The 22962-nt window shown below is 43.8% G+C and overlaps 1 protein-coding gene across 1 annotated transcript in view; it reads left to right on the top strand.

The window, feature by feature from the left end:
- The window catches only part of ripor3 (RIPOR family member 3), a 29445-nt gene extending 13845 nt beyond the window's left edge, over positions 1–15600 (top strand). Inside the window, exons 2-25 of the mRNA XM_080000476.1 lie at positions 538–635; positions 1565–1720; positions 2068–2146; positions 2307–2330; positions 2447–2500; positions 2643–2792; positions 4480–4543; positions 4659–4702; positions 4792–4917; positions 5389–5534; positions 6440–6548; positions 6860–7029; positions 8180–8410; positions 8602–8713; positions 8857–9102; positions 9569–9702; positions 10153–10318; positions 10531–10660; positions 10744–10908; positions 11202–11366; positions 14157–14359; positions 15028–15111; positions 15278–15368; positions 15463–15600. Of these exons, the coding sequence (XP_079856602.1) occupies positions 541–635; positions 1565–1720; positions 2068–2146; positions 2307–2330; positions 2447–2500; positions 2643–2792; positions 4480–4543; positions 4659–4702; positions 4792–4917; positions 5389–5534; positions 6440–6548; positions 6860–7029; positions 8180–8410; positions 8602–8713; positions 8857–9102; positions 9569–9702; positions 10153–10318; positions 10531–10660; positions 10744–10908; positions 11202–11366; positions 14157–14359; positions 15028–15111; positions 15278–15368; positions 15463–15563 (3045 nt within the window). The 5' untranslated portion in view covers positions 538–540 and the 3' untranslated portion in view covers positions 15564–15600. The remainder of the gene's footprint in view (positions 1–537; positions 636–1564; positions 1721–2067; positions 2147–2306; positions 2331–2446; positions 2501–2642; positions 2793–4479; positions 4544–4658; positions 4703–4791; positions 4918–5388; positions 5535–6439; positions 6549–6859; positions 7030–8179; positions 8411–8601; positions 8714–8856; positions 9103–9568; positions 9703–10152; positions 10319–10530; positions 10661–10743; positions 10909–11201; positions 11367–14156; positions 14360–15027; positions 15112–15277; positions 15369–15462) is intronic.
- The last annotated feature ends 7362 nt before the right edge of the window (positions 15601–22962 follow it).

Genomic DNA, 22962 nt, shown 5'->3' with positions numbered 1-22962 from the left:
CCGTCTGAAGCGATCGCAAGAGTCTCAAACCAAACAACCGCCGATGATCAGACGTAAAACTCTGTCTGGGAACACGGAAATCCTCGGGGAAAGTCCTCTGGCGCAAATAAGACATTGGCGCTGTTGCACAATTTCGCGGGCATTTAAAGTAAATGAGGAACAGTGTTTTGTTCCTCTCACGCCTTTCATTTTACTTTTCTTTCGTTCTTTCTTCTTCTACCTTTTCTTCTCTCTATCTTGCATTTGCAGTTCTCAGTCTCTATATCCTGACCTGCCTCTCCATCTACCGCTTACTCACCTCCTCCTTATTGTGTCCTTACTTCTTATTCTTCCAACTCACCTTATTGTCATCCCTCTCTCTCTCTCTCTCTCTCTCTCTCTCTCTCATCTCGATCATAGAAGATTCTACTGACCACCTCCATGAGAAACACTGAACTGAGTTGTTTTAAAACTTTGTGGTTTTCAAAAAAATACCATTTCATGAAACTATTTTAATCTCTATCTCTCTCTCGCTCTCTCTCCCTTCCCTTCTAACAGAGGATGTCGGTGAAGCTGCGTTTCGATTCCCCGTCGGACGGTCCGGTCCAGAGGAGTCGCTCCTTCACTGGGTTCAGCTCTCTGACGGGACGGCGGCGGTGAGCGACGAGGGGCGTCGGCCAGTCACACGGCAGGGAAATCATAAACATCCGGCTGGCTCTACATCCATGTAGTTTGAACCCTGTGAACATTCTGTTCACATGGTGTCGACTGAGGAATAATATCTGCTTGATTGATAAATGATCGAGCTTGAGGTTCCTCGCAGATGCTACTGTATTGTATACATATTTCAGACCCTGTATTGTGAAGGAGATTATCTCATGTCTTCTCATCATTGCTAATAATAAATTAATAATAAATTAAGAACAATTACAATTATTGGGAAGGGAACCAAACTGAGGTCTAAGGCCCCAACAATGTCCCATGTGACAAAGAATCATCTGGAAACTGGGGGAACAAAGTTCAAAGCCCTGGAATGCACTTCCTGTGTGTGTGTGTGTGTGTGTGTGTGTGTGTGTGTGTGTGTGTGTGTGTGTGTGTGTGTGTGTGTGTGTGTGTGTGTGTGTGTAAAGCACACAAATGCTCATAAAAGTTTTTAAATCCCACACAAACACACACACACACACACACACACACACACATACACATACACACACACACATGCATACACATACATACACACTGTTTGAATGTGTGCAAGAAAAAACCAACAGCAAGCTTCAATGCGACCACTCAAAGTATAAGAATGTCAAATATGAAACAGTTCAAATGTTTTATTAGTGCATAATTACACACAGCGCTTCCCAAATGACTTTAATGGTTTATAAATGTTTGGTGTTTGAATTCATGTCTCCCACACACACACACACACACACACGCACACACGCACACACACACACACAGATGCACACACAGGGTTTGGGGTTCTATTCCCTGTGTAGTCAATCTCCTCCTTCCATGTATCACCCCTCTCTCTCTCTCGCTCTCTCTCTCTCTCTCTCTCTCTCTCTCTCTCTCTCTCTCTCAGACCCTCTGCAGGCCGTAGCTCTCTCTATTCCAGGACTCTGGCTGGAAGTAAATCTCCCAGGATCCACCTCTCTCCCAGCAGGGCTGGCGGAGCCCTCCTAAGCCGCCAGCCGGAGCAGGTCGACAGGATCTTCCAGGCGCTTCGCAAAGGCCTCAAGTGTGTAATAAATTAAAATATTCAGATTTTTAATACTGAATGTGGGACCCGTTTCGGAGTGTTTCTGATTGTTTCTGGGGTTTTTTGCGTGCGTTGCTTTTCGTGGCCGAGGCCTTTGGGAAAGAGATTCAATCCCAACGTGGCGAACCTGGTTAGATAAAGGTTAAATAAATAAAAACAAATATGAATAATATGTAATATGAATAATGTGAAATAATATGAAAATTCAAGTAGTAAAGGAATCGGAACTCAAGCAGATATAGTACAATAGCAAAATTAGATGTATATACAGTATGTATCAGTATCACACTCCATGGCAGGAGCACTGACAAGGTCACTTCCTGTAGGGAGTTCCTGGACGGTCACCAGGCAGAGATGGACTTCCTGTCTTCCCAACAGAGAGGGACCAAGCGCAACTCCAGACTAGTGAGTACAGACACATACATCTTTTTTTTTCAGGGGAAATATACATTTATCAGATAAATAGCTTTAAACATATTTTCTCAGGGGCCTTCAACTTTCAGTACTATTTCCTGTACAATATATTTGTATAACTTTGTATGAACTTGTCTGTCTCTGTTTTCAGGCCTTTCTCTATGACCTGGAGAAGGTTAGTTGTGTCTCGATCTGTTTGTGGAAATTTCAAACTGTTGACAGCAAATTCACCCTGTTGTGTTTTACGTGACGTTTGATGATCGTACGTTAGTTAATTCAGTGTTTTCACAGGAGATCAGAGCTCTGGAGAGGTTCATCCGCAGACTGGAGTTCCACATCAGCAAGGTCTGCTCGTCTTCAGATCACCCTAATTTATGTGAAGGAGTCTTTATTTTGTTCCGGGTGAAACGGAGAAACACCGCCGGGGTCACATGCAAACGACATGCCTGTTTTCATCAATCACAGCGAATGTGTCCCGTGCTTCCAGGTGGAGGAGCTGTATGAAGGGTACTGCATCCAGTGGAGACTGTGTCAGGGGGCGATCAACATGAAGAGAGCCTTCTCTCTCTCTCCGTCCACACGGGCCTCCAGAGAAAGTCTCCTGGAGCTTGGTCGCAACCACCGACACAGCATGCAGGTTGTCTTTTGTGTGCGTTAGTGTGTGTGTGTGTGTGTATGTGTGTGTGTGTGTATTCATTTGTAAATCCATGAACAGCTACGAGAATGTCGGTTTTCATCCATCCCCAGCGTCCCAAGCGTCGTCACGGTTATGAAACTCAAAAACATTGTGGCTTAAAAAAATGAATTTCTAATATATTACCAGGTCTAAGAATACATAAATACCTCCCTGTGATTCCCCCCTAGAGCTTTCAAAGAAAATACAATTTGAAGTAAATTTGGGATGTCTCTCAAAATAATTTCTCTTCACACTATCCTAATGAAATTAATCACTTCAACTCACCGATAAAAAAACAAACCCTTGTAATTTCCAAATGCAGTTCCCCGCCAGCATGCATTTTTGAACCGGTCAAGCCGGACGTAGGTGTGAATATGTGTTTGACGGACGCGGATTGAATGCGGATAAACACCGTCACGCGTGATAAAGAGCGACCTGCAGGCGGGCCTCCAGGAGCCAAGATGTCCAGACGTTCAGGATCACTTCACCTCCCCTCTGGTCACTACGCTGCACGTTGGTAAAACAAACTTCCGGAAGGTGGAAGACTTGAAGACACTCTGCCTTTTCTAATTCACCGGCGATTGAAATGAAACTACAAGAAAACGTTGAACATTATGTACTTATCCAGACATTGCTGTAAATAAGAAAGATGAACAGCCAATGTCAATTCTTAAGCGAAGGAACCCTGTGTCAGAGGACAGAAGAGCATCCCTGAGGTCTCCTTGTCAAGCCTTAAGTACCAGCATGCCTGAAAGTCTGGTCTGGAGGCTGAATGGCTCCTTCAACCAATGGACAGAACATGTGGCAACATGAAGAAGGCCTGATTAGGTCATTACAACCACACGGGGAGAGCGCACAGGACATCACAAACCATCCTAAACCCTGTTAAGTCTGCATCCACAAGCGGCCGCCATGCTTCCATGCTTCCCATGAGATGGGATTGGAGTTTGAATGGGCTTGTCCGCGGCCGCTGGACGTTGGAATGGAAATCTAGGAAGAAATGTATAAAAACAGAGAAGAAGCTTTACATCCTCTGAGCCCTGGTGGTCAGAGTGGGACTCCTCTTCCAAACTGTCATCCGTCCTTCCTCCTCCGTCCATAACAGAGGAGCTTTGTTCATCTCTTCAGAATCAAAAGAATGCAACGGCAAGCGTTTTTGGTTCCCACAGAACTCCTTAATTACTCCAGATTCGGAATCTTTGCGATGGAATAATTAGACCGAGTGACGACCACAGAGGTTCACTGGAACGTCGGTCCAACAGGAGCCCGTTCCAGCTCCAACCCCAGCGTAACTGCATCCTCCCCCCATCCATGCCGCTGGTTCTTCTGGAAGAATGTCGTGTTTACATCAGACCAGGTCCACGGCTGCTCCACGGACTACTGAGCTCTGCTTTATTCTCCTGGGAACCTAAGTCCTGTAATTTTGCATTGAACAGCAGATGTTTCTATTCATATAAAACTCCCCCTAGGATTTTTACATTCTTATCTTGTTATATCAAATAGATCTCTTTAGTCACTCTAGAGACTGAGCGTAACACACCCTAACCAACCAATTAGTTACTAGCCCCTAGTTCCTAGTAAAAACAAATTACATAGTAGCACTTATTTCCATCCATCTATCCATCCATCCATCTATCTATCTCTGCAGGACATGTCAGTGATGGAAGGAGAATTGGAAATCCTACTGGGAGAACTGCACATCAAAATGAAAGGTAGACACACATACACACACACACACACACACACACACACACACACACACACACACACACATGCACGCACACACGCACACACAGACTCTTGTGACACTCGGGGTTTCACTTGCAGGTCTGATCGGCTTCGCTAGACTCTGTCCTGGAGACCAGTACGAGGTGAGTGTCCACCAGTAGCATAGTGTGGTCGTATGACCTGATGATGTCGCCTGACGATGTCATGTGACCTGAGGATACCATGTGACCAGGTGGTGGTGCGGTTAGGTCGCCAGCGCTGGAGGATCCGAGGGAAGATCCGATCGGACGACTCTCAGTCCTGGGAGGAAGAGGAGATGGTCTTCCTCCCTCACATGCACCACAACTTCGAGATCAAGGTGAAAACACAGTGTGGCACTCTATGCCTTTAAGGACACAGTCCCCTCCGTCACAAGGAACGCCCCTATGCTATTTCCATTGATGATTGAAATACAAGCACGACACCAAGTGTTTATCCATTCAAATGTGTCTATGACGCTGATAATTGTTCCCAACACGGTGATGTACAAGTCGGAATTTTAAGGCAGATCGCCAGAGTTTGATGAGATAACAGACCTGACGTCATGGCAACATGGTGACAGTTAAGTTTGCGTGGGTTTTTATTGGAAAACATATCTGACATCGGAGCTAATCCACTCTAGTCGTCATGGTATTTGAACATGGTCAACTGTAGCTTGTAGAATTCTCAAGCTCCCAAACAAACCCAAACACAAACGTCCGGGGGGCATTCTTGATTCCTGAACACAGGGAATGTGTGCATCCTTTCGGTGTTTAAGTCGTACTTTTGTTTTCCTCATCCATCCCGACAGGTGACTGAGGCGAAGGGCCTGGGTTGGCTGCTGGTCGGCATGGTAACGTGTGCGAGCGCTGAGTTCTTCGTGGCTCGGTCGCAGCTGATGCTGGTGGACATCACTGAACTGGGAACCATCAAACTACAGCTGGAGGTCACATGGAAGTAGGTTCAACCACTACTGCTGAACTACTACTACTACTACTACCATTACTACAACTACTGCTACTACTGCTACTTATACTACTACTACTACTACTACTACTACTACTACTACTACTACTACTACTTTATTACTACTCCTACTGCAGTAGTAGTTTCAGTACTTTACAAGATGGCCTGGGATATTGTCAAGTTGAATAATCTCCCATTTTTAGTGAAGTTGATTTTATCGAGGGATCATCTTGCAGCAAAGATAGAAGATCTTTGCTGCAACATGATCTTCTGATGTATATAAATATGATATATAACAAGTAGAAGTGAAACATATTACAAAAGAAGGAAATGGAGGAGGAGGAGGTAATTTTTTAGTCAATTTACAATAGACTTAAGGGAGAGACACACACACACACACACACACACACACACACACACACACACACATACACACACAGTCAGACTCAAGGCTGTGGTCTTGAGTCTGACTTGAGTCACCTCTGTAAAGGTGCACAGGCACAAACATACAGTCAGCTCAGCGACCCCAAAGCTCCAAACTCTGTTTTGAGTTTACTCTAATAAAGATCCAAGAAACCACACCAACAAAATATCTGATAAACAATTCAATTTAAATGTCTCTTCACAGAAACAATGCACCTTCTGCCGTGTTTCTTCTTTCATATTTGTATTAGTACTTAGTATTGGTCTTCCACATGGGCTCTGATGGGATATTTCAGCGTGAATGTGTCTGTGTTTGCATTGGTATACTTGTGAGGACCAGTGTGAGTTTTTAACCTTCAGAGTGAGGGCATTTGGGGAAGTGAGGACATTTTGGTTGGCCCTCACTTCTTTGTTCTTTCATTCTAACTGCCTACTTACAACCATTTGTGCATATGTGTGCATGTGTGCGTCAGTCCATTTCACAGTGAAGACAGAGTGCACCCCGTCTCGCCTAGCAGAAAGAGTTCAACCTACAGCTGGACAGCACCTTCAACCCCTTCTTTTACTGAGAAGTATTATATAGTGAGTATAAAAACACCTTCAAGCCCTTATTTTACTGAGAATATTAGAATATAAGTATAGGTATTCCTTATAAATATCTCATCTTATGTCGACTCATAAATTACAGCAATATGTCCCACATTTGTGGCTTTTTAATTTTAGAAAAATATTGAATATATTGAAATGTCTCATGCCGCTGTCCAAGCTCTTCTTTTGGCCCTGTCAATTTAGCCTATCAGATCAGTAAAAGTAAAAAAGTAAAATTGCTCATTACTTAGGAAGCGAATTGGTTCTTAAGGCAGACCATTTCTCTCTCTCTCTCTCTCTCTCAGTCCATGGTCCGTCAGCTGCAGGACCCAGAAGGTTCAATGCCCTCACTGTTGTCCAGGCCCCGGCCCTCGAGAGGAGGCGTGACCTTGCTGAACTACCTGTCTGATCCCGCCCACAGAGCCAGCACTCCAGTCCTCAGCTCAACAAGCACCGCTAGTCCCTTTCACCACAGGTAATCAGGCAGTGGGTGGTTAGGTCAGGTGGGAAATTGTAGGTAAAGTGGTATTTTTATCTTTTATCTGACATATTTATGTCCACCAAACAGATAAATGGCATACTTTTTTTATCCCTCTGGGGGAAATTAGGCATCATCTGCAATTGATCCATTCTATACCTAGGAGCGGTGGGCAGCCACACTGCAGCACCCAGGGAACAACTCCAGCTTTTTTGCCAGTTCCTTGGTCAGGGGCACCATGTATTTACCCCATAAAAAACATGTCTTTGATGGTGTACGGAAACCAGCGCAGTCGGCAAAAACCCACACAAACACGAGAACATGCAAACTCCACATGGAAAGGACCTGGGACTCAAACCCAGGACCTTCTTGCTGTGAGGCAACAATGCTAATCACTGAGCCACTGTGCCGAAATATCTTATCTTTTTTCAAGATATTGATGAAAGTTGTGGATTCCCTCATCAAATCTCTACAGATTGGAGGAAGTATAGTAGAGCTTGAGAACAGGTAGAGTAGAAGTGGCAGAGTTGAGGTATGAAGAGGTAGAGTACATGTAGACTAGAGGGAGTTAGAGTAAAGCTAAAATAGAGGTAGAGCAGAGGTAGAGTAGATAAAGAGAAGAGGTAAAGTAGAAGTAGAGTAGATGTAGAGTAGAGCAGAGGTAAGAGTAAGTTATTTGTCTTACAGAACCACGCATACATGGAGTGGTGACAAGTAGAGCAAGAGTAGAGGTAGAGTAGAGGTAGAGCAGATATAGAGCAGAGGTATAGTAGAGCTAGGTAGAGTAGAGGTAGAGCATAAGTAGAGGACAGGAAGGTAGAGTAGAGCAAGGTAGAGTAAAGCAGAGTAGAGGTAAAGTAGAACTAGAGGAGAGGACGGTAGAGTAGAGGAAGAGTAGAGCTGGCTATTGGTCAAAACTAAAATTTGTGTGAAAAAAAAGTTCACAGAGGTTGAACACCTAGGTCACTGCACAACCGAGCGAGTCAGAAACGAAGCTGGTCATGAAGAATATATTGAAATGAAATATATTTTCTGCAAAAATGTATCTGTCTCAAATACTGGAGTGTCCAAGGTCTTAGGGTGTAGCTACATCCTTCCTCAGGTTACTGTACGTAAGTAGACCAAACCAAACTGTGATGCTCCACAGTCTCACACGGATGTCTAGCTACGGGTCCACCACAAGCCCCAGCCAGGGCACCAGTCTGGGGGGCAGTCAGACCCAGCTCTCCCTGGGGGAAGGAAGGTTCCCAGAAGCAACCGAGAACAGGGAGAGGGGGACGAAAGCAGGGGAGGAGGGGGAAGAAGGATGGGGGAGTGTCATGGATGCTCCTACCACACCAGAGGACAATAACACAGAGTCCCTCTCACCCTTGCATAGGTAAGAAGGCTTTGGGTTTTAATGTTGATATTTTATACCTTTGTTAGTCAACGAGTACGATTTAACCAATCCACCAGTAAATAAATCAAACTTTATTTATTAAACAACGAGTAGATAAAACATACACAGAGAAGCTATAAACTTCAGTTAATATATCAATTGTATGTATGATTGCTATGACCTGAGCGTAGGTCTGGCACTCCAGACATCCTCAGACAGAACACAGTTGGAGAACTAGACCCTGAGCAGCGGCTGGGCTTCGGACACAGTCCTTCCCCAGGCAGGGACACCCAAAGCAGGCAGGTAAGGAGGACAGCGATGTCCTTTTTCTAGTGAAGGTCAAATGGGTTTTGTGTGACAGTACCAAAGGCCATCTTGGTATATTATTGTATTGTATTTACATCATAATGGTTTTACTCATTGCATTAATTCTCATCATATCACAGGAGCCCCAAGAAGGTCAAGGAGCTCCATCCACATCTCCATCCCCAGTCGACCCTCCATCTTTACCCCAAACTGCAGCTGTTACCCAGGGGAGTGAGGTGGGGAGTGGCCCCCGGCACAGGACTCTGTCCCTGAGGCTGGGAGCCCTGGTAGTCCAACTGGAGAGCCTCTTGCAGAACCTCAACTGTTCAGAGAAGGAACTGAGAGCCTTGGACAACCAGATCACGCATTTGGCAACAATACTGAAGGTACCTGTCAAGCATGGGAACTAGAGATGTGGCCAGGTAGCCAAATGGTTAACCATTAATGGGGTGAAGGTGCCTCAGGAGGGAGAGGGGATCATTCATTCAACCGCGAATCAGAGGATTCGCGGTTCGATCCCAGGCTCTTCCTAGTAGCACATCGAAGTGTCCTTTAGCAGGACACTGAACCCCCAACAGCTCTCGTTGAGCAGGTGTGTGCACCTTGCACGGCTGTCACTGCCATCAGTGTATGAATGTGTGTGTGAATTGGTCAATGTGAGGCATGTACTGTAAAGTTTTTTGAGTAGCTGCAAGACTAAAAAAGAGCTATATTAATGTAGTCCATTTACCATTTAAACAAGACCTGTATTTGGATCCTTGACAATTCTAATACCCTGTATGCATATTGCAATATTAAATGGATGAAGGGTTGGCTGTTCAGCTTGACATAACTGTGTGACTGTGTGTGCAGAATAATCTCTCGCTGTTGAAGAACTCGTCCTCTGAGGAGACGCTGGCTGTGGAGGAAGTCATGGAAAGCTTTGACTTCCTGTCACAGGATGATGACACTTCGTGTTTGGGCAGCTTGAGCCTAAAAGACACTGGGTGAGTTCACCGAGAGACCTTGGTGTATCTGCGTAGGAATGAGACAAGCAAGCAATGTAGTTTCATGTGATGAGGTCAAGCGTCATCGTGTCACCATCCAACACTTCCTGGAAATTTTACCAAATTAAGGAACCTAACTAGGATGTATCCTGTACTTCCATCTGTAATGAAAGAGTCCTAAGTGGTCAGATTTTCTAAAATTGCAACCTCCTAGCAAATAAGACAGAGTGCCAGAGATGGATTTAAAAAGACTGCAGCACTTTAATGCAATAATGCAGCACATAGAGTACAATCAATGGAGCTGTCACTTTGACGAATGATGAAAAGTAGGATTCTCTTTTAAGATTCAGCTTTTTTAAAGTGACTTGGGAAAAGGATATGTTACATTCTTTTACTTTGTTTGTTTGAGTCAGTTGGTGTAACTTGCACATGTGTGAACCGATCTATTAGGATCAGTTCTTTCCAGCACAGCACTCAGAAGAGTCTTGGCCTTCTTTGCCACAATGACCAATCAGCTTCCGAGGAAGAGCTTCTCGCTGCCCCACTGACATCTGGGAGCTGGAGTCTTGACCAGACCCTGGAGACCCACCTTGATATTTGCACTATACTCCTACAGGTATGTCACACAAACATGTCTCTTCACAGCAGACAGGTCCAGGGTTAACAAGCTCTGCTCTTATCTTGCGTCCTACCGTCCTCAATACAAAACTAAATTCACTGGTGAAAAATCCAGCTTTTGAAAAATGAAGCTGGAAATATAGCAAATATAAAGACCTGAGATGAAAACATGAGATCCCCCAACTCAACACACACTCTGCTGTTTTGCAGGCTTTGGGCTCAGCAGATTTCAGTCTTTCCAGGAGAGACCTTCTCGATGAAACTTCTCTTCAAGCTGAAGTCCTGGACAGAGTCAGCGCTCTGCTCCTGGAGAAGAACGATACCATCTCTGCCAGAGACAGTCAGTAGACTATCTATGTAATGATTTTCACACATTGCACAGCTGAATCAATGATTGACTTCTCTCTTCCTCCTCTTCCTCAGTCCTCCATAAGAGCCAGAGAACAAAGGATTTGCTTCTGTTCTGGGACGAGTGTCTAACAGACGGCAGCCCTCCTTTCTGTTGCCGGGCCGACAGTTTCTCCAGGGCGCTACGGAAACGTTACACACACAAGGTGAAGGCTAAGCAGCCCGGCCAATCAGAGAAAGGTACGTGAGTCAACAGGAAGTTAATCAGGGAAATGATGCAGGTTGGCCAATCAAAGTTGACAGCCTTCTCACACTGAATGCATTTGTATTTAGAGAAATGTTCATGTGGGACTTCAATATCCAGTGTATTGAAATCTCTGTATATATATGAACATGTTTTCATATTTTACTATATGTAACACATCATGGAAACCATGAGCAATTTCATTAAAACCAAATATGGTCATGCATGCACGACTGTTATTTCTAAAATCAAATTTTATCTGAAACCTACTCTTCTTCCTCCTTGCCAGTGTTCAGCGAGCTCCTGGAGCAGGTCCAGGTCACTTCCAGGATGGTGCCCTGCTCCCGGCCCGTCCGCAGCCCAGACCGGATAACCCTCTTCCAGCTGTCGGTCTACCTGAAGCGCTGGAGCATCCATGACATGGGGGAGCACATCTCCCGCCTCTCCAGAGAAGGTGCAGAACAAAAACATATCTATTCTAAGCAGAATCTACTGAGGTTTATTCCAAGATGATTGACATTGATTTTTGACTTTTAAATGTAACAGGTTATTGTCACATCTTAAGAAAGTTGTACTGGACCAAGCAGATTGCAGATGGGTGGGTGGATAGATGGATTCATGGAAAGATGGATGGATGGATTCATAGACAGGCAGATGAATCAATGAATGTATGGATGGATGGATTCATGGATGGATTAGTGAGTGGAAGGATGGATGGCTGGATGGGGGAAATGAATAGATTGATGGACAGGTGAGTGGGTGGAGAGATTAATGGATGGATGCATGAAATGTTGGATGGATTCACAGATGGATAGTGAACAGTGATACGATGGATAGGGGGATAATTGTATTTACATTCTAATTAACTCAGTACTCCTGTATACAATCATATTGCACAAGTCCAAACCAAAATGGGAGATTTCCAACTGTAGCTATCTGAATTTAATCCACTTTAAATGGTAAAGAACTAGATAACATTTGACATGCATAATGTGACTGCATGAGTGCTGCCTAAAGACATGTTTAGACCCTTGCTATTCCTCTCTATTCAGCAGGAATCCAGTGACCCACTGGGCTTCCTGCTGAGTTTTTCAGGAATTCCACAACATTTTCCCCTTCTGAGACTCCCTATATGAAAACTAAAAAATAAATAATGGTGAAGTTTAACTATTAATCATTTTGCTGGAACCTCTTGAAGGACCCTGTGTACATCAGAACACATTATATTCACAGATTTATTGCAATTTTTAATTCAACTAAACATTTGCCTCAAATCGTCCAAGACCCTTCATATGATATTTGGCGACCCCCTGTGGGGGTCTGGCACCACAGGTTGGGAACGGCTGTGCTAGAAAATACAAGAGCACGAGAGAATTCCAGACATTTCCACATTTCGGTGCATCTGTCCTGTGTCTGTCAACATGGCCGCCAGTGGTCACACATTGTTGTGCTGGGCTGTGCTCACATGCACATGTCTCTGACTGTGTGTGTGTGTGTGTGTGTGTGTGTGTGTGTGTGTGTGTGTGTGTGTGTGTGTGTGTGTGTGTGTGTGTGTGTGTGTGTGTGTGTGTATGCCATAACTCTGATATTCTTGGCGTCCACATGCTTCAGCACATTATTTAAATACAGTCACAGACATCTACCCAGAACACACACTCAGTCATTCATTTCACTCAGTCCCTCAGTCTCCAGGCTCATGTTTAGAAAGGTTCAGAGTCATGAAGATTGATACATCAATAACTACAATTACATTTATGTATACTATACATATGCGGGGTCAAGATCAAAAAGATGCAGTCTGGTGAATGTTCTTCATTATTTCCCCTCCAACTCTAACCCTAACCCTTCTATTAAATATCCCATTAATCAAGTTATTTCATAATATTTTGATTATTATTATTATTATTATTATTATTATTATTATTATTATTAAAAAGCCATTTAGCCATCCAGCCCGCAGCCTCCCAATGCAAAATGTTGTTTTGCATAGTTTCCCAATGTTTTTGTTGTTTCCCAATGTTTCCAAACCCTCTGAGGTGGTCCGAGGACATGCATTCAGCATTTAAATGCATCAATTCGGTGCACTTATGCAGGAAAATAGGCTAAGATTTGTGAAAAAATATTTAACATTTAATATTTTTTTCTCTGAAATTCAAATCAAATATCTCAAGTTGACCACAGCAATTTGAACCTACATAACATGAATATAAATAGGAATCACCGGGGCTGCCCTACATCAAGAAACTACTAAATATCACAGGATTCACCTAATCTGCATTATAACATCTCCGAAATTGCATATATGAGACAGATGCTGCATTTTCCTTAAAATGTTTATTTTAAATGCTAGGAACAAATTTGTTAAGGAATCAAAATTAAGGCAAACATCACAATTGATAAATACTAAACATATACAAATATCCCTTTACCCCAAACAACAAACAATAAATAAAATAAATAAGGCCATTACACAGAATGAGAGGGCGCCTGGCTACCAAGAGAGACAGGTCATTTTCATTCAAAAAAAAAAAAAAGTTTTTAAAGGCTATATTGGCAGCTTGGGGGACCCCTGGTGGCATCAGGGGCCCAATGCAACCGCATAGTCCGCACATAGCAAGAAACGGCCCTGCTAGTAGCCTTATTTTAAAAATGCATAATGGTCGGATGGAGGAAAGGGACATTTCTGAAGTTCCCTTCCTTTTGTGTCCATACTGTCTGATCCAGGAACAATTGTAATTGTTAAAACACCGTTTTTGAGGGACATCAGTGACGTAAGTCCATGGTGATTGGTTGAACATATGAGCCAATGAAGCATTGGTAACTGACATACTTAAAAACATGTTTAAAACATTAACAATATCAGACAAAAATTAGATGCTTCACTGCGATTTTATTGATACACAATTTATTTCCAAAACAAAATCGACGTCAAAAAAAACCAGCGTCCCTCCGCTTGACCGCCACGTGGACACGGCGGACTCGGAGCAACCCTCAATCACGGCAGGATTTCCTCAGTGTGACGGAACCTCGGAACCTATAATACTAACCTGACATGACTAAAATGGACCCTATGTATTGCCGCCTGCAGCTATATTTATTATTTTTATTATTTTTATTATTATTATTATTATTATTATTATTATTATTTAATAATATTATTATGAACAATACTACTACTACAGTACAACTACTCACATTTTCACATTAGAATTAGTGCAGTATTGTTATTCTTTCTGTGTTACAGTGCACCTGGTATCGGAACTGCATGGCTCCAAAATGAGGCGGGCTCTGAATCGGCTTGGGGGGCGGGGCTTATCGGAGCTCCTCCCACTGGGTGTCACCCTGCACTCCCTCGCCGCCCTGCACACCCACTGCAACCACAAGGTGTGCAAAGCTGCCGCCAGATGCCTGGGCCGGGCGGCACGCTGCAAGGCCTTCCGCAGCAAGGTGGGCTTCCCGTTAGTCGCCAAAATAAAAGTCTGTACTTGTATTGTCCTGTGTTTTATCTAGCGATGCCACCGATACACCGGCCAGTGTCTGTGTCGGGTGGGATTCCAACCAAAACTGCTGGATCAGAGGAACAAAAAATATAGAATTCAACCTGACCCTCTAACAAAACCCTATAGCCTGAAATATCCCTCAAACACTTTTGAGACATGAGAGGTAGAGTAGGCCATGTTCACATGACAACCATAGGATCACCATTTATCAGCATTTAGTGTCATCGTGTGGCAATATTTGAATCATTGGAAGCTTTAATACAACAAACGGGACCATGCAGTTGCAGAATAATCACTTAAAGGAGAACGAGAACAATGATCAATCTTAGAGTTAAGTGGCTTTTCTCCGTGGGATCCTACGAGTGTTTGAAACAGATTTCCCCGGAACAGCTCTTGATGGACGACTTAGCGTTTATGCCGCGTCCATTTTTGTCGAGTTTCGACTGAAATATTTACTTCCTGAGTGTTGGACCCCACTATGCAGCCTCTTAGTTTGAGAATCTCTATTGTAAATGGTTAATGAGTGCCCTCCTGCGGCCACATACGAAACCCACCAGATCTCTCTCTCTCTCTCTCTCTCTCTCTCCCTCTCTCTCTCTCTCTCTCTCTCTCTAGGCTGTAGTTTACTACACAGAGAGTTTGAAGCAGACTGATGTCAGAGTGCAACAAGCTTCCTGTTTGGCTCTCAAGAGCCTTGGAGTGAGAAACAAACACACACACTTTGCCTTTTTAAAATAAATGTTCCATGTTACAGTGTTTAAAGGTATAAAAAATGTGTGTGTGTGTGTGTGTGTGTGTGTGTGTGTGTGTGTGTGTGTGTGTGTGTGTGTGTGTGTGTGTGCGTGTGGGTGTGAATGCATGTCAGGCCACAGAGAGTGTGGATCAGATCTCAGAGTTATGGAGATCAGCCGACGAGGAGCTTCGCAATGCAGCCAGAGAGACTGTTCTTTCATTTGGTATGTCTGTCTGTCTGTCTGTCTCTCTGTCTATCTACCTGTCTAAAGGCAGAAATAAGGCTCTCTATCTCTCTCTCTCTCTCTCTCTCTCTAGGTAAGAAGGGATACTTAGCCTTCCAGAGAATGGATCAGCTCTCCATGGAGATCCAGGAGGAGGCTTATCAGAATCAGTACACAGAGATCACTGTTCTTTAAAACTACCATATCACAATAAAGAACTACCAGGTCACCACAGAGAACTACCAGGTCATCATGAAGAACTACCAGATCACTATAAAGAACTACTAGGTCACCATAAAGAACGACTAGATCATCATGAAAGAAGTATCAGGTCACCATAAAGGACTACCAGATCACCATAAACAACTTCCAGATCACCATGAAGAACTACCAGGTCACCATGAAGAAGTATCAGAACACAATAAAGAACTAACAGATCACCATGAAAGAAGTATCAGGTCATGATGAAGAGCTACCAGGTCACCTTGAAGAACTAGCAGATCACCATAAAGAACTACCAGATCACACTGAAGAACTATCAGATCACCGTAAAGAACTCCCGGGTCGCCATGAAGAATTACAGGGTCACCATGAAGAACTACCAGTTCACCATAAAGAACGACCAGATCATCATGAAAGAAGTATCAGGTCACCATAAAGAACTACCAGATCACTATAAAGAACTACCAGATCACCATCAAAATACTACCAGATCACCATAAAGAACTACCAGATCAGCCTAAAGAACTACCAGATCGCCATGAAGAACTACCAAATCACCATGAAGAACTACCAGGTTACCTTAAAAACCTGCCAGTTCATCTTAAAGAACTGCCAGGTCACCTTAAACAACTGCCAGTTCATCTTAAAGAACTGCCAGGTCACCTTAAACAACTGCCAGTTCATCTTAAAGAACTGCCAGGTCACCTAAAAGAACTACCAGGTCAGGATTAAGAACTGCCAGCTCCCTAGAAAGAATGACCAGATCATCATGAAAGAAGTATCAGGTCACCATGAAGAACTATCAGATCACCAAAAATAACTCCCAGGTCGCCATGAAGAACTACCGGGTCACCATGAAGAACTACCAGGTTACCATGAGGAACTACCAGGTCATCTTGAAGAACTACCAGATCATCATAAAGAACTACCAGGTCACCATGAAGAACTACCAGGTCATGATGAAGAACTACCAGATCACCATAAAGAACTATCAGGTCACCTTGAAGAACTACCAGGTCACCATGAAGAACTACCAGATCACAATAAATAACTACCAGGTCACCATGAAGAACTACCAGGTCACCATGAAGAACTACCAGGTCATGATGAAAAAGTACCAGATCACCATAAAGAACTACCAGATCATGTTTCCTTCAACTCAAAGTATAGAGTACGTGTGGCGTCTGAGTGATGGAGATGTGAAAGCAACACAGCCCTCTGTTGCATTAACCACACCCATCCATGAGACTGGGGGAACTACAAACACTGCAACTGTGCCACGCATCCAGATCCAGAGCCCCGTCCCTGCAGCTGGGGGAGGCTTCCACCGGCACCATGTTCCCTCCTAATCTAACTAAACAACAACAAAATGGCTGCCAAAACACAGGCAGTCTGGAACCAAACTGTCCAACTGCAACTGGAGGTTTTACCTGCTTGACTGCTTAGAGGCTGAAATAATGAAAGTTGCCTGAAAAATGAAAGATTCTGTGCTTTTCAAGATGAACGCAGTGGAAATGTGGATTTAACCTGGGAGGAAAATGGTAAATTACAAATGTATTTTGTTAATATTCCACTTTTATAGCCGCCACAACCACTCAAAGCACTTTTACCATTAACGCCTATAAGAAAGCAATATGTAAAATATATAAAAATGTGTAAAATATGGCTGTTTTTTAAATAAAGAGCTGTACAGTTTGTGCAGGAACGTACAAATGTTCACAGTATGAAGTATAACATTACATTTACATTTAGTCATTTAGCAGACGCTTTTATCCAAAGCGACTTACAATTGTTCAAACACCGACGGACGCAGCCATCAGGAGCAATTAGGGGTTAAGTGTCTTGCTCAAGGACACTACAGCATGCTAGCAGGAGGAGCCTGGGATCCAACCAGCAACCTTTAGATCACTAGACCACCAGCTCTACCGCCTGAGCTACCATCCCCCTCATCCATCCCCCTAACAATACGTGCATTAGTCCAGATAGTCCAGAAGCATGTGCTTTAATGTAACATATTGACGGATGTGTGGAATTTACGTTAATTTAGCGTGTAGTGTCTATAGGGAAGGGGCAGGAGTTGTGTCGGAGTTGCCGCTGGAAGTACACCCTGAGCATGTTTAGTGACTTGAGGTCCTGGCCGATGACGACTCCCGGGAAGCAGAAGGACAGTGTTGACTGGGGAGTCACCCAGGGTGATGGGGGTGGGCGGGGCTGGGTTCTTCCGGAAATCCACAACCACCTCCACCGTCTTCACAGCGTTGAGTTAAGTAATTGGACGTCATGAATTAGCCTCACCGTGGCGACCGGTGATAAACAAAGCCTATTTCTCACCAATGCTACCAATTTTGGAGCTGGAGGTGGAGTTTTCTGACTTTCAAGCAACATTTTCAAAAGTCTAGTTGTTCAGAAAGTGACAGAAGAGTGTGAACAAGAAGGAAGGGAGGCAGGGGAACAAATGGGGAACAAAGGAATGAAGGAAGAAAATAACAAAATAAGGGAGTGAGCAGAAAAGAGGCAAGGATGTGTAATGTTTTCTGATGTAAACAGAAGAAACGTGGGGTTCATCAAATATGATTATTTAACTGCAGCAAACTGTGTTAACGTGTACATCCGGCATGGAGTGGTGTCTACCTCGACTTAATCTCGCGGTCTAATCAAGGGATGCCAGTGTAGCTTTACAAGCGGCTATAGCGCTCATCTTACTGCCCCCTGGTGGTCGGACGTATTAATAACTCCTAACGCTACATCCCTTTTTCTTTAGATGTAAGCTATCAACAAACAAACTCTTCATCTGGCAACTTCAAACTGTTATACAGCATTTTTGTGAACCACAAACATGAACATTTTTTTGAACAGCATAAACAGACATTTTCCTTTTGCCTTTTACAAGTGCAATACGTCAGCTAGTGGTTCGGCTGATGCGCTGCAGGCTAGATCTTCTTCGTTTGTCTGTTCTTGAAGTGTCTCTCGTGTTTTCAGCAAGCTCCTTCGATTCCCCCTCAGGATCTGACCATCCTCCGTTCTGACGGTGTGGGATCTCCAAAACAGTGGCTTTCTTGTTCCAGTTGTTGGTATCGTCGAGCCTTGCCCGTGGCACTGAGCCTCTCAATGACTTGTCATAGTTTGCTTTTTGTCTCCTTTGCAAATACTTTTGTTTCCGTTTCACCTCTTTGTGCTTATTTAGTTCTGCAATGCAGACACATGTTGCATAACCTACGTCCCATCAGAAGCTCAGCAGGAGACATGCCATGTTCTAGCGGTGAAGCTCGGCAACTTAATAGAGCTGGATATGGATCTGAGCTTCTGTCTTGTGCTTTCTTGAGCAGCTGTTTGACTATGTGAAAGCCTTTTTCTGCTGCATGTCGAAAGTCATTCTCTTCGGCGACGTTCTGGAACTCTTTGCAGCTGGAGCCTGGTCCATTGTCACTGTAGATGATCTAGGGGATTCCATGTCTTACAAATACTGACTTCATGTGTCTGACCACACAAGTAGCAGACATGCTGGGGAGCAACACCATCTCCAGATAGTTTGAAAGGTAGTCGATCACCAGCAGGTAATTCTTTCCATCCAGGTGGAAAAGGTCAGTCCCAACTTTCTTCCATGGCTCATCTGTGATTGCCATAGGCTCTTTGGCTGTTTTGCGTGATGCTTCAGACAGGTCTCACAACCTGAGATCATCCCGTCGATGTCTGCAATGATTCCTGGCCATAAACGGCTGTTCTGGCCATTCTCTTGCATTTTTCTATACCGAGGTGCCCCTCAGGCAGCCTTTTCAGCATCTACGGTCTCAGTGACTGAGGAACAGTGGCGTCGTTAGGGGTGGCCGTCTGGTGCTTCAGCTGCGAATATTTTATAAATAGCATATTTATAAATATTCCCGGATCAAATTTTCACAAAAATAAGAATAAAAAAAAAAAATAGCCCGGATCTATTCCTCTGTCATTCCGATCATGCATTAAAGCCCTCGGAAAGATTTTTATCAGTGATCAAAAATGCAGGTAGGGAGCTCTAGTGCGCATCTGCTGGAGCTGCAGCCCCGCCCCGCTCCTTCCGCCAACAGAGTGCCTGGAGCGGCATGGTCTGCTTGGGCTGAGCCCCTGATGTTTTTGAATCCTAGCAATGCCCCTGCTGAGGAATGACAATTCTGTGCTCTCTGAGTAGAAGCCTGTTGACAACGCTCTGCTCTGTTGTTATAATACTTTTGACATTGACCTCTAGGCCGACCCTCATTCAGATTCTCGATGACTCTGTAGGCCTGTGTCTTTCTCTGTTTCAGGTAACGATTCAGCGATCAGGTTCACGTCGAGATTCACATCAGTCTCCGTGGAACTCTCACTGTGCGCTTCACTCTGTGAATTTGCGGTGACATCTCGCTGAGATCTTTCTTGATGATGGCTAGTAATGGCTTGTAGTCTGGCTCTGCCACGAACATTGGTAGGCCATAGACATAGCTGTGGGATTTCTTGAATTCGTTTATTTGGTGTGGGGATGGTGTGGTCTGAGCAGCCACACATGACCTGGATCTAGGTAACTGGGATTAGAGTGGCTGCATACGTGTTGCTCGTTGGTTGGTCTAACAAGCTGCAAGTAAAACCCCATCCCCACACACACTCAGGAGAGGAGCCTGTGTCATGACATGTTTCTATCTGCACCTGGGCCAATTCCAGCCAACCCACCCTCTACAATAAACTGGTGTCTACAACCCCGTCTTCTGTGTCTCTGTGCCGGAGGTCCCTGAACACGCCCCTTGGGTTGCGCAGGTAGGGAAACTGCCACAATATACTCATCCTAAACACTCTTTTTCAATTTGTGCATAGTGACATTCAGCCTGGTCATCGTTCTAAGTGCTTAGGCGACTGTCCTCCAATCTTCTCCATAAGCCTGTATTTAGCACAGCTCGAATCCTGTTTTTCGACGTGTCAGTGGATATCTTTGTCTTTTTGGACAGGTCGAAGAACGTCAGCACCGGTTCTGTTGTGCGAGTGGTTTTCGGTCGTGCCCGGTCTTCATGATTGTCAGTCCACTTGAACTCACATTTGTCGTGAAACAGCTGTCTCCAGTGCTCTGTTTTTGAGGACATGTTCGGGATGAATTTGTCAATAAAACCGATCATTCCCACACAATTTTCTTTTTTATCTTCGGGCCTGGGCATCTCCAATATTGCTTTTGTTGTGGTTCCACACCCGCTCCGGACAGCTTGCCTCCCAGAAAGGTGATTTTGTTCATACCAAACTGACAATTTGCTTCGTTCAGCTTCAGTCCATACTTCTGGATGATTTGTAGCACTTTGATGAGCCTCTCATTGTGCTGCTCCAGTGTGGATGCCATTGGCACAACGTCATACAGATATACATGGCTGCAAAATACTGCACGGATTGAGAGATATATATATATATCTCAGCTTTGGTGCAGGGTTAACCAAAAATACATTTACTTTTAATTTTTACATACCTCTGGAGCAGTAAGGAACAGGATACGAGTACCATTCGCAACTCGTGTCCGTTTAATCTGAATTTGCGCGTGCGCATGACCGTTTGAGCGGGAAGTTTTCCTCTGAACCCGCCGCAAGAGCGACATCTAGCGGTGAGGTGGATGAGTGACGTAAATTGCAATTGCATTACATGAGTGAGGAAATCAATTAAAATAAATGTAGGGGGTGTCTGGTATTCTCTTGATTTAATTCTACCTGTTTTACTTATCCTTCTCTTAACTTATTTTGAGGTTAGCTATCTACATTTATTTATATATATATATATACACACACACACACACACACACACAAACACACACACACACAGATTGATGGCACTATATAAGAAACATCCATTCAATGTATTTCTGTTAGACATGTGGCCTTCTATCTGCTGTTTCCATTGTTGGTGGTGAGGTACGCCTTTCAATCGATCAGAAGAAGGCCCACTTTGGACGAAGAGAAACTGAGCCCGGCAGACGAGAGTGAATGCGAATGTTGACAAATAAACTACGTCACCGTGTAATAGTGTAAAAAAAGTGTAGACCACCGACACAGACAGATGGATCACCACTTTGATCATGGAATTGGATTGAGTTAATGAGGTTTGTTTGGGAGGATTACTTTCCTTTCCAAAGCACAGAAACAACACGTATTCAATTGTAAAACACAGTTGTGATCTTAGGGCTTCTATCCCCAAAATTGCGTTCATGTCCATTCGGCTCCCAGAGGCTTAATGACAGTACCAACACTGTCCACAAGGGGACGGTAAAGGACTCAGGGGACCATGATTGTGAAGCACCAGGATCACAATGAATTGGAAAACCTCACATCCTCAGTTATTTAGAGACATCTCCAAAGAGTTTTCACAGCATACAAGGCAGCCTGCGGAACGTCCAAACCTTCTCGTGAAAGAGTTGCTTTAACAATAACACCAATAGGCATCAGAACACTGTTCACAAAACACGAATTTCAAGACTACTCAGGACTACTAGTCTTGTTTAACCATAAACAAACATAGTACACTTCTGTGTCGCCCTCCGGTGACCAGAAAAGTCAACAAATTGTCATCACATTCCTTAGAAAATAAAAGTTGCAAGGGTGAGGATTTGACCAACTTTGACTTTCAGAACGGCTCTTGTCCTTCTTGCTGTCAATTCTGGTGTTCTCCAACAGCAGCCGATGTTGCTGTGACTTCCTTCTTATGAACCTATTCTGGACTAGTTTAATATCTTTCTATTTCCTTTTTTATTTTTTGATATAGCTTATAACCAGTAGGTGGAGGACTGCTGCAGCTTCTACCATTAATTGTAGTCATTATGTTCAAAGAAGCTGACAGGGAAAGCCAACTGGCTAAACACATGATAATATTATCCAATATGGCCATATGGTCATTCAGAGAGGCTTTGAATAATCATAAAGAGAGAAGTTTGTCTTTAGCACTCACCTTGTGCCTTATACGAGCTGTTTGTCCGTGTCTAGTTTCTCTCACTGTATCTATAAGACACAGCATCTCCACCACACCTCAGTAAAGCATATAGCTGAAACTTCCGTGCCGGTTATATAATAATAATAACCTTTGTTTGTACTAGTGCAGGCCCATTCAGAATGTAAGACTTTCGAGGACATTTTATTGGCACAGTTTAACAAAGTGTCAATGTATATGTATGTGACAAATAACCTCTTGAACTCGAGCTTGATTTATGGAAAGTTTAATATTAAACATATTGTGTGTCCAAATTCGACACTGCACGTGCTTGGGTCCTCAGCATTACACCCACCAAGTGTGAAGGAGATCGGATGAACGGTTGTCGAGATGACAGACAGACAGACATTCCTTCCTCTATAGTTAGATTAGATGGCACCTTTCATACACAACATGTAACGCAAAAGTGCTTTAC

This window comes from Zeus faber (genome assembly GCF_960531495.2).
Source record: "Zeus faber genome assembly, chromosome: 5".
Lineage (NCBI taxonomy): Eukaryota > Metazoa > Chordata > Actinopteri > Zeiformes > Zeidae > Zeus > Zeus faber.
This window is presented reverse-complemented; position numbering and strand designations above follow the sequence as displayed.